A 12,025-nucleotide genomic window follows, 5' to 3' on the forward strand; every position below is an offset into this window, starting at 1 on the left:
TGCACCTCCTAGCATTTAAAAACTGGAGGCTCACCAGTGAATTCCAGTCTTGACTGATTTACAGGTGAACTCTTGCACAGTTTAGGTTATTCACATTTAAAAGCTTTCACAGAGCCAAGTTCTTCAGCTAACAGTTCAGCTCTTGCAAAGCTGCTCTTAAAAGGCCATGTCTTTGTTTAAGAAGCTTATTTCTTTCTTTCTTACATTCAGTGCTTTTTTTTCTAAAAAGATGTTTAAGGGTACTCTCATTTTCCTGCTCTTATTGAAATACTGCCCCTCAATGAGGCGAAACTTAGATTCACAAAATGTTTAGGGGCACCCCTGCGTCCTTCCAGAAAAAAAGCACTGCTTACATTTATATCCTGCCTCAATCACAGGGAGTTCAAGATGACATACAAGGCTATCTCCTTCCTGTTTGAGCCTCACAAAAGCTCTGTGAGAGAAAGTGACTGGCCCAAGGCTATCCAGTGTGAGGGGATTTGAACCCGGGTCTCCCAAGCCCTAGTTCAGGCATCCCCAAACTCGGCCCTCCTAACAGGACCAGTGGTCAGGGATGATGGGAATTGTAGTCCCAAAACATCTGGAGGGCCAAGTTTGGGGATGCCTGCCCTAGTTTAATGCTCTTAATACCACACCACATTGGCTCTCTAATCCCTTATTCTCATCACGTCTTTTGGAAGTCCTTCACATTGTAACTTCTTTCCCATAGGCTTCACTCTACCTTATCACAGAATATTTTGATCTGGCAGACAGCTCGGTGAATAAGCCGGTTCGTCCCAGTACTGTAGTCATAAGTGTCTATCTGGAGGTTCAAAGGGACTCCCTTGACGCCTTTCTGGGAGGAGAAATCTGTGCTCAAGCAGTTCACACCGATAAACACCTGCAAGAAGAATGGATAGAGTCAGGATGCAGTGGCAGTCAAAGCACTGCTCTGAAAGATACAGCGAATTCCAAGAAGCTTGTAGCTCAATGGTCGGACATCTGCTTTGCATGCGGAAGGCACCTGATTCAACCCCTGCCCATCTCCAAGTAGGGATGGGAGGCTGCAACCCTGGGGTGCTGCTGCCGACAATCTTCTGGTCCAAAGTTAAGCACAGCTAAACCTTGCATATAGAAAATAATGAGCCTGGCTCCACTATTTAGAGGCTGGTAGATTCAGAGACAGGTGGCAGATGCAGGAAAAGGCCTTCAACAGCAACTCCCAGGTATTTTAAGTCTCTGAAGCCTCAGCCTTCAACAGCCCCCTGGGCAGAAAGGGGAACAAGGTTTCTGGTAAGTTACATCTAACCTAAGTGCCCCAGATGACTATCACATGCTTGGAATATTTCCATGGAGGGAGAGTGAAAAGGAAGAAGATGCTTTGAAGATGGCTTATAACCTCTCAGTTTTTAGGTTTTTGGTTTTTTTAAGACCATGGCTACCTTTAGGCTAAAAAGAAAGGTGACCCAGTGAAATTTCAGAGCAAAAAAACCTACCAACTGATCAGGTTTCAGAGTCACTAAACAGCAGGATTACTATGCATGTCTACTCAGAAGCCCTATTAAATTCAGGATATCCTATGACTGCAATTCTATGCCCACTTACTTGGGAGTAAGCCAAATTTAACTTAGGGGAACTTACTTTGGAGTAGAGTACACACTGCAAATTCATCTAGCGTTTTTCATTTACCCCTCTTGCACAATCTGTCCTGCGCATGATAACTCTGTTGCAAGCCAGCACTACCTGTGACCTACCAAGCTAAACAGAGTCCACCTCCTGGTTTTGCTGTTTTCCTGGGATTGCAAACCCAAGATTGCTTTGCACCAACAGACCACGGTTCATGTCTGTTGTGGGTATGTTGAGGCCTTATTCCCTATTGCAACACAAAGCTACCTTGAATATCTGGTCTGGGTTTATGGGAGAGTACAACTTGCAGACCCTTATTAATCTGCAGGCTAATAAATGACAGTTTATAGTCTCAGGGTTGTGGCAGGAAACTTCCCCCCTATAGCCCAGCTAACAGTTTGGAGTCAGCTGCTGATGTAGTGCTTAAAAGAACTACAAACATAGCAGGACGTGTGACTAGTTTAAATCTCAGTTCGGGCAGGAACTCTTATGAAAGCTTTAGACAAGCCAAATTCCTCCAGACATCCTTTTTATTGTGGGTTCATAATGGTTTGTGCTCATGTTGATATTGTGGTGGTTATATCCAATCGGGCTTTCAGTATTATTTGCACATGCAAAAGATTTGGGGTGGACATACTGCTTTGTTTCTGATCAGTGCACGTCCTGTAGCTTCTTGCTGAAATCCTGCAACTTTTCATACCATGAATGTTCTGGTTCACTTTTGTCCCACTTTTGTAGTGTTACAGCCCCTTGCGGAAGCAACACATAACAAAGCGAAGCAGGATAAATCCACCACTGATGCACTGTTGTTGTGTCAAGGCAGAACACGCTGCAGAAGATACCAGCAATAAAACACTAGTCTGGAGGGCCCCCCAGTTTCACCTTTGAAGACAAATAGGGTGTCGTCCCCCTGCGAAAGAGAGCTGAAGGTAGCACAACAGAGGCACCCCTGCTTATTGTGTGCAGACCTGTCTCAACTCAGTGTCTGTTCACAGGTTTCCGTAGCACTTCAAACCCTGCAATGCCTGTTTGACTGGAGTTGATAGCAGAACAAACCATAAAAGACACAAGGGTACAAACTGAAGTCTCCATGTGTGCAGAGGAGTTAGCACACCTAGCTGAAAGGGTGCTGATGAAAAGTGACTGTGAGTTTGAAGCATGGTTTAATGTTGGAATGCTATAGCAGGAATGGGGAACATGTGGTCCTCCAGATGTGGCTGAACTACAGGTATGAAATGGAGGTAGGTTTGCGGTACAGGGGGGACCACATGTTTTGCACGGGCCTGATCATACCTTTGCTTCTTCAGCAATGTTCCAGACGAAGGACAAGGCGTTGTAAGCCACCTCCTCAATATGCTGCACAGTATTGAAATTCTCTTTACAGTCAGCTGGAAGGCATGAAACATGCAGTTACTCTTCAATTGCCCAATTATAACTTTTGAATTAAATAACAACCATACTCTTAAAGAGGTGTGATATGCCCCACCCTTCAAGGCTACCGGAAACCACTCCTAAACTCCTTCTGGATTCTAAGGTGAAGATCCAGATCTATAGGCGGGGTCCGGGGCCAGGAAGATAATTGCTGGTTTTTCCTTCTGGTGGCAGACCCCTGTGTCTCATGCAACTTTCCAGAGCTTACAAGGGATGCAGAAGTCTGCTATTAAAACTGGGTAGCTGAAAGCTATTCTTCATGATTTTCTAAGTACACACACAAGGCCACCCCTTTATCCTAGGAATCTTTATGATGAAAACCCTGTAAACACTGGGCAGGGTATAAAAAATAAATTCTTATTCTTATTCTTTTAAATCAGAACAGCAACCAGTTCAATTTAATATCCTAAGTGCTAATAAGGACTGCATTCACTTGGAAATAAAAGAGGGAGGGTTTTTTTCACTGCTTCTGTTTCCTTTCCCTCCTAGACAAGAAATCCGAAAGCATCTCTATTCCTTACCGACATCGATGACTCTCTGTTTAGCAGTAGGTTGACGTGAATGCCAGTGCTTCCAGAACTTGAGCTGCTCCACTGGAATTTTTTCATTGTCAAAAACCACCATCACAACACTCTGGGAGAAAGGGAAAAAGCCAATTGGATTACTGTTCAATACATAATACTGTAGTATATATAGTATTAACTTATGTATTCATTTGCAAAATCAAATCCAGCTTGGGGAAACACTTTAGTACAGGCGTTCCAGCCCATGGGCTGGTATGCATCCCCTCCCACACAGTGGGGAGCAGCTGAAAGGGAAAAGGGCTTTGCTGTTGTATAACGTATGCAACTGCCACTCCTTTCCTTTTCAGAACCTATAGCAGGAAAACCAAAGCAAAATGTCCAAGCAAAGAAAAAGCTTGGTGTACCTTGGAAATATGGAAACGGCACCCATACATTTTGCAACCATATGACTGCAATTGTCAGGATGCAATTGCGTTTTGATGTTTGAGGTTTTGAATAACTGTCAGGAAAGGCTTGCAGTTCATCTGTGCATCAATATTATTCGCATTCTTGTGCGGGGTTTAGTGAGTTCCACTTGGGCAATGCAGCCCTCAGCACTTCCCTGACCTCTACTTTAAAGCATATGCTATAATTTCTGAAACCTCCATGGCGATTGGCTGTAATATCTCTGGCTTCAGAAAACTGGGGGGGGGGGGGGGCAACTCAGCTGTTCCACATGATATATTGCTGGGAACTTTCCTTGGCACATCACTTACCTTCACTTTATTAGAGGACAGGTGTAAACATTTCGCTTCTGCAGCTGTCCGCAGCGTGACTGGGTAGAACTGTCCTTTGTTGAGGTAGGCCATGGGTGAGTCACCCGATTTGATGTGAATAGCTTTAGGGGATCCCAACATATATTCAAAGTCACTTAAATGGAGCAATTAAAAAAGAGGGAGAGGGAGAAGGCAGAGATTAAATAAACCACTTATACTATTTTACTCTGCAAGACACACCAAAACACAGACAAGAAGCCAGTGGCGGCTGGGGACCATTGGAACTGGTAAGGGCAGAAGGCAGAGAGGCCAACAGGAAGTGGAGCCGGAGCCCATGGCAGGGTGAGCCAACTAATTCTCTTTTCCGCCCCATCTTCCTCCCTGGTGAGTTTTGCAAGGGCAACACTGAGACTGAGGAGGAGGAGGAAGACACAGGGGGTTGGACTAGATGACCCTCAGGAGTCCCTTCCAACTCTACAACTCTATGATTCTATGACTCCCTGGACTGGGTGCAAGTATAAAAAGGTAGGCAGGTGGGACAGTGCCTTATTCACCCAAATGGTGAATTGACAGAAGTATCTGAAGGCCAAACTAGGTGTCTGGCAGGATAGTCCTATGTATTTATTCATGTGTTTGTCCAGCAGATGACTGGATGGGGTCCATTTTAAAAATAAAATAAAATAAAATGGAACACACAGATTAGGCAAGCAAAGTTATTCTCCCTTCTCACCAGCGACAGTGCCCAACAGGTGTGTGTATGAGACAGAACAACCCTCTCATTAAACTTCCACCTCGATTTACTAGGAACATTTCTTCAGCGAAACACATTTCGATCATATTATTTGAGAAAGCCTTTGCTGTTACCTCTTGGCATCATTGGTGGAATAACTCTCTGAACATGGTGCATCTGTCTGGGACTTCAGGATATCATTGAAGATCAACGACTGCAGGGAGAGACAAAATCAGGACAGCTGTATATGGATTCTTTTGTATTCCAGTTCACTCAAGGAAATAAGAACACCATCCAGGTCCATTTGGAATCAAGGCAAAACATTCGTTCTGAATTTTCTGAAAACTGGCGTATGCCTCGCCAACATTTTTAACCACATGTAATAATTTAGCAGGTGGGGGTTTTCTAAAAGTCCTAGGGAAAAGCTTCATCTGCTGCTGAACTGTGCTAGGCTGCTGTCAAAAAGCAGGGCTAATAATAATAATAAAAAAACAATTAAAAAAACAAGTTATCATGCCCAGCTGGAATCCATCCGCTACTCTTAATCCACTGAGCCTACTAAAGGCCGTAGGATCAGGCCCTGAATAGGAGAGAGGGAATTCAAGAATCCAGCTCTTCAGTGGTATTTTTTTCAACTAGCCTTGCAAGGAAATTCTAGGGGTTTGATGGAAGTGGAGAAGGATCATTATATAAAGCAGAGCCTTCCCCAGCCTGGTGCCTTCCAGATATTTTGGACTACAGCTCCCATCGGTCCCAACCAGCAGAGCCAATAGCCAGGGGTTATAGGTACTGTACCTACAATGACCCATAGCCTTCTCGGATCCCTCATTTCCCACCTCGGGGAAGGCTGATGCCAAATGAATGCATTATGAACCACATCCCAAACCACTTCCTGATCAGGTAAGGCATTAACAGGAAGCTACAATGCACTTCCTCTTCCTATTTTAGATGTGAAGCAAAACATCTGAGCCATAGGAGCTGACGTGTGAAAGGGGACATAGCAAGTGGCTTCACACACACACACACACACACACACACACACACACACTTCTCCCCAGAAGCCCAGGACCCTTGAAAGACACTCTGTCAACTCTACAACTTTGAATGGCAGACCCCTTTTCACCCACCTTTAGCCAACTTTTCAGCAGTATTGTCAATATATTTGTGGTACATTTAAAGCTCTCTTTTACCACTTTAGGAGTTTAGGCTTCCATGAAGAATCTGGAAACTGAAGCTTAAGGGTGCTGGGAATTATAGTTATGCGAGGAGCCTGTAGCTCCCAGGATTCTTTGAGGCGGGGAGCCATGACTATTAAAGTGGTATAATATTGCATTAAATGTATGGTGTAGTTGTGACTGTAGTGTTCATTAGTGGCAGATGGAGACAATGGGAGAGACAGTGGTTGTTGGGGATGGACATGGCTTAAGTCTCCCTCTTCTCCTTTCCTTTGCATATGTCCAGTGGATTGACCAGCCCTGATGTAGCAGCAGGGAGGGAGGTGGCAATTCGGCAATAAGCTACAGAGGACCGACAACATGGCCAGCCTGCGTACAGGCAGAGAAGATTATTTCAGGAAGCAGAAGGGCTGATGGAGGGAATGTTAAGAAGTGCTTCCAACAAAACAAGCCACTTCATCCTGTTGAATCTCAATGACGGCTAACTTGGCACATAAGGGACACTCCCTCTGCTCGCTTAATTAGTGCAATTTGTGCTGCTCCCATTTATACCATACATGTCACATCCTGCCCAGAGATGGGCAAAACCACAGAGTTTTGTTCTAGAAATGTTTTGGCAAGCCCAGACATCTGGGCACAGTGCTGACCTCCTGAGGGTCTTCTTTGAATGTGCTGTCCGGTTGCCACCTCTGTTGCGGCGGAGCCACGTGGATCGCGTCAAAGAGGGAATTGAGCGAGCTGTTGTCATACACATCCCCCGAGGTTAGCATATAGTTCTCGGGACTGGCTTCCAGCTTGCTGGTGCCCGGGGGCAAGGCAGGCGGCTTGTGAGGAGAGGGGATGCCCTCCATCCCTAAGCCATTCTTCTTGGGCACATCAAGATACTCTTGGTTCATGGAAACATTTTCGGCCAGGAGCTTCATGATGTGAGTGGAGTTTTCAAAGGAGGAAATCTCGGGTTCGTACTCCATCCCGTGGCAGTGCCTAGAGGCGAAGGAGGAGCCAGACAAAAGAATACTTAGCAATGCAAGACCATTTGGTCACTCATCCGCACCTGAGGCACAAGGAAAGAACATAGGCAGCTATTCAGGCAAGGGAAGTTCATCATTCCCAAGCAAGGAAAAGAGTTAAATCTAACCGCTCCCCACCCAGCCCTTGTGGGACTGGGCAGAGCCCACGCTTCACGATGACCCCGCTGCAACGGTTCAGAAATAGGCATGTAAAAACACATAGCTCAGGGGTACACAGAGTCCAGGAATTGAGGGACTAAACTGGAAGATGCCAACCGACTGTTAACTTATTTCGGGGAGGGTTATCTGAAAAGCACGGAAGCTAAGGAGGATGAAAGGGAGTACATTGCTCGATTTGGAAGCAGTTGAAACAAAAGCAGGCTTATCACCTTCATGTTCAGTGCAGAAAAAGGCCACGGAGAGCCTCTCTCTCCTAGTTCTCTCTGTCCTTTGCTACCTCTGCCATGGGGGACATGGGTGAAGTTCAATCCCCCCTCAGGCTAGAATAAAGGGGATTTGAGAGGAGGGAGGGGGTCCTGCTGAACCATATTCTGGAGCCCCACACTTCTTGAAACAGTGCTCTGGGGTCTGCGGCGCCAGCTCTGTTTAAAAGTGCTGCTGGCAGCCTGGGTCCAGAATACCCATGGTCACCTTCAGCACTGACCTACCACAAACCTGTAAGATCAACCAGGAACAGTCTCTTGAATCACAACATCTATCCACCAAGATCAGATCTTTGAAGGCTGTCCAGAGAGGCATTCTTAGTTCCTGTCCCCCAGCTATGGAATTCACTCCCCCTTAAGACATGCCAAAGTCAGGGCCTTGATGTCTTCCAGAAGCAGTATACCATTTCAAAAACATTCAGAGTGACTTTGGGTGGGTAGCAGTGGCATGCGGAGGCTGAGTCTTTGGCCTTGTGCATGCAACCATACATTTTAAAGCACCCCAAAGAATTATGGGAACTATATTTGTTAAGATTGCTGGGAATTATAGCTTGGTAAGGGCAAACTACAGTTCCCAGGATTCTTGTAATGAGGGGATGTGCTTTAAAGGTATAGTAGCTTGGGCTCTGGCTCTCTTGCCCCTCCCCCAATTTTTAATGTTTTTAACCCTTTGCTGGGCCAGTATTTGAAAGCTAGTTAGTCACAAGCCAAGCTGACTCCCTGCACTTGCAAACTCTGGAAGTCTCCCAGGGCAGGATTCTCTCTCACCTCTTCCCAAGTTCGTTGCGCCCCGTTGTCCCAGATGGAAGGATCCTCTTCTCCTTTGGAACCTGTCAAGTTAACAAAAAACAGAAATGTTCCCTGAATAACAGGTAGGGAGAGAGACGCTTCTGGGTTAGCTACTGTCAAAATAGGTTGACTATGCTTTAATTTCCCCATTTCCTTAGTGTCAGTACGTCCCCTCTCCCATGGTCCAGGGTGACTGTTTTATATATATCTTTATATTGTGAAATTGCTCTGAGATGCTTCATAGAAAGCAGTTCTTAAACGAAGTAATATAATCATCATCATCATCATCATCATCTCCTGCCTCTCACATCCATGCCAGGAAAAGCATCCTTTCTCAATGAACAACAAATGTGTTGCCAATATGTGATTGTTAGCAATTCTGCTGCAGAGGAGAATCTCTGTGTGGACACAGAAGCGTGGAATGGGATTCCTTCCTTCTGTGAGACTCAGGCATCTGAGAGAGCATATCAACACTGTTTTAACAGTCATTCCCTCTTCTCAGGGAACCCTGGGAATTGCAATTTTGCATTTATTTATGCAACTTTTGCACTGCTTTTCACCACAAGTGTGGTCCTATGAGCTTTTCCTGTTGTCCTGGGGGCTTTTTGCCACAGAAGTGGTCCCATAGTTCTGCAAGGAAAAAGTTTACCCCTCACAGAATTAAAACTCTAAACACATTGCACCCTAAACACATTGCAGTTCCAAGATTTTTATAAACATTTGGAAAAACTTTGACAGTAAGAGCTGTTTGGCAGTGGAACAGACTCCCACGAGAGGTTGTGGACTCTCCTTCCTTGGAGGTTTTTAAGCAGAGGTTGGGCAGCCATCTGTTGCAGATGCTTTAGCTGAGATTCCTGCATTGCAGAGGGTTGGACTAGATGGACTAAATTCTATGATTCTAAGCCATGTGCTTTACAGGTATAGTGTGGCTGTGACCCAAACAGAGTGATTATAGACAACTACCATCGCCACCTGATCTGTGGTGAAGTTCTTGTTACTGCTTGGTGGGGCGTGGTAAGGACCGCAAAGTTATCACAGGCCAAGAATACTCAACCTGAAGGAACCTGGTCATGTTTACAGGCCTTTTCCCTGTGAAGCACTTAAACCAGCTTTCCTCCAAACTGGTGCCTTTCAGATGTTTTGTACTACACCTGCTAATGGGGATAGCTCAGTAGGTTAGAGCGTGGTTCTGACAACGGCAATGTTGCAGGTTCAATCCCCATATGGGAAAGCGGCATATTTCTGCATTGCAAGGGGTTGGACTAGATGATCCTCAGGGTTCCCTTCCAGTTCTGCAATTCTATGATTCTATACCAGCCCCAGCCATCACATGGTTAGGTGTGGGTGGGGGAAGACGGCAGGAAATGTCATTTTCGGGGCCTTGAGTCACGCTGGCCGCTTTTCATACCATGTAATAGTCATATAGGAGACTCAGGGCAGCCACGCTGTCGTCATCTCCATTAACCCTCATCATAGCCTTGGTGGCTGCTGTCAGAGGGTTCTCCAGATAGCTCTTCCAAGCCTCGTCTTCATTGGCATAGGGGTATTTCTGGAAGCCCATCCCGTCATTCTTCAGAAAGCGCACAGACCTAAAACTGGGTGGGAAGACAAAGCAGATGGTTTATTTCTAGCATGTTTCCTGGGGAAGCTAAAAAAGGGTGCAATTTTATATTTTCCTCTCCTTTTGCAAAACATTTGCACATGCTGGGGGTGAGAGACAAAAACCTGATTGTATCAGTGAAAGGAGGAAACTTCTTATCCCTGTTTTTTGTCTTTCTTCCCAGCCAAAGATTATGGTAATTTGTTGTGTTGTCATCGTTTTATTTTATAATTCTGAGCTGCCCTAATTGAGTTTAAATTGGACGGAAGGGCGGGTTCCTTGTTTTTTTACTATAAACAGGTAAACCCATGATTACTCCTACTTCATATTTTTCATAGGGTCCAGCCCTAGCTCCGGAGCCAAGCCCTGAATCAATTAGCATGTTTCTACCCTATCTTTCACAACAACAACAAATGTAAGCAATTTGAAACAAAACAGAACAATAACAATAATTAAAAAAAGAGTAGGCCAACAATAAAACCATCTGCGACAGGAGGAGCAGGAACAAGACCAGCAATACTATATCTTTCACTACAAACCTGGGGAAATCAAGGAAGAAATCTGACAGCATGGAAGCTAATGAAGTAAAGGTTCTCTACAGAGAATATTTCACAGTTGGGGACTTCTTGATGGTAACACCCTTTCTCCAGTTGCTGTCCACTTAACCGCTAAAGACTAGGGTACCCAGAGGTTAATGGTGGACCATATGAGAGCAAGCTATCTTTCTGGCATCCTGGACATAATCTATATAGGGTTGGATAGGCTAAAACCAGAACCTTGAATTGTGCCCAGAAACAATTTGGAAGCCAGTCATGGCAACGTCCCAGTAGATTATGCCCTTTGAGGATTATTTTGTGAATTGAGAATGTTTTTAAAAAGAAAAGCGAAGAGCGTGGGATGGTACAGTGTAAAAATTTTTTAAAAGAGAAAATTATAAAAGTCAATGTTCCACTGGGTTTTCATCCCAGATCTGTCTCTCTGTGCGTCTACCCATTTAAAGCACCTGGCTCCCCCCACCCCACAAAGAATTGTGGCAACTCTAGTTTGTTAAGGGTGCTGGGAATTGTAGCTCAGTTCCTGGGATTTCTGGAAGGAAATAATGTGTTTTAAGTGTATGGTGTGGATGGGAGACAGCAGCCTACTGTACCAAGATCACATTTACATTTGTTGCTCCACCCACTTTGCCTCTGGCTCCACCCACCCCTGATATGTGGCCCTTGGGATGGTTGCTCAGAAAGGAATGTGGCCCTCAGGCTGAGAAAGGTTTCCCACGCCTGCTCCAATGCTTCCTGTTCAGGCTGAGATTTTACTTGGGCAATGGTAGGTTTTGGTTGATGCTTGGCTTGTCCTCTGGTCCTGTCCCCTAGTTTCTGGTTCCCACTCAATAACCTATGGCTCAGCTCTGACAATCTCTCTCTCTCTCAAGCTTATTTGCATCCTCTATATTTGCATTGGAGTTATGATTATATAGATTGCGCAGCATGACGTTTTCAGGATTAATCATATTAACTATGAACAAAACCCTGGAACAGCTCCTCGGGAATATTATGAAATACAGGGAAGGGGGAGGGGGATTCATGAGAACAGAGTAACCCAACACATCTGGGCTTGTTACCCTTTTGACTTTAGTTGCCTAAATGTTCTGCTGATATTTCGGTTTCTGGGATTTACATCCCACCCCAAAGGCATGGGATGGGACCAAGGCAACTCCAAAATCAGAAGGTATTAAGTAAACACACATCTCTGAACAACAATCATGTTTAGACTTTGAAATCTGTCCAAGAAGATGAAATGCGCTAGCTGTCTCTTTGCGAACAGAAAGACTGCACAGAAATGTTTTAACATACAAATGAAATTCAGTTCCACATGGAATAGCTGATGAAGGGCTAACCAAGTGTGAGGAGAAGCCCAGCATTGAAGCTGTGAACACACATTTTATTCTGGAATCAATGGAAGCTTGAGT

General features: G+C 45.0%; 1 protein-coding gene across 2 annotated transcripts in view; it reads right to left on the reverse strand.

Moving 5' to 3' along the window:
- Nucleotides 1-12,025, reverse strand: part of GRHL3 (grainyhead like transcription factor 3) — a 48,573-nt gene that overhangs the window by 20,555 nt on the left and 15,993 nt on the right. For both annotated transcript variants that reach the window (XM_081016796.1, XM_081016797.1), the window contains exons 2-9: nucleotides 9,871-10,057; nucleotides 8,442-8,503; nucleotides 6,868-7,204; nucleotides 5,180-5,259; nucleotides 4,316-4,469; nucleotides 3,558-3,669; nucleotides 2,899-2,993; nucleotides 722-880 (exon numbers count right to left, since the gene is read on the reverse strand). In XM_081016796.1, coding sequence (XP_080872922.1) covers nucleotides 722-880; nucleotides 2,899-2,993; nucleotides 3,558-3,669; nucleotides 4,316-4,469; nucleotides 5,180-5,259; nucleotides 6,868-7,204; nucleotides 8,442-8,503; nucleotides 9,871-10,057 — 1,186 coding nt within the window. The remainder of the gene's footprint in view (nucleotides 1-721; nucleotides 881-2,898; nucleotides 2,994-3,557; nucleotides 3,670-4,315; nucleotides 4,470-5,179; nucleotides 5,260-6,867; nucleotides 7,205-8,441; nucleotides 8,504-9,870; nucleotides 10,058-12,025) is intronic.

Source organism: Podarcis pityusensis, assembly GCF_964106645.2.
Source record: "Podarcis pityusensis genome assembly, chromosome: 8".
Lineage (NCBI taxonomy): Eukaryota > Metazoa > Chordata > Lepidosauria > Squamata > Lacertidae > Podarcis > Podarcis pityusensis.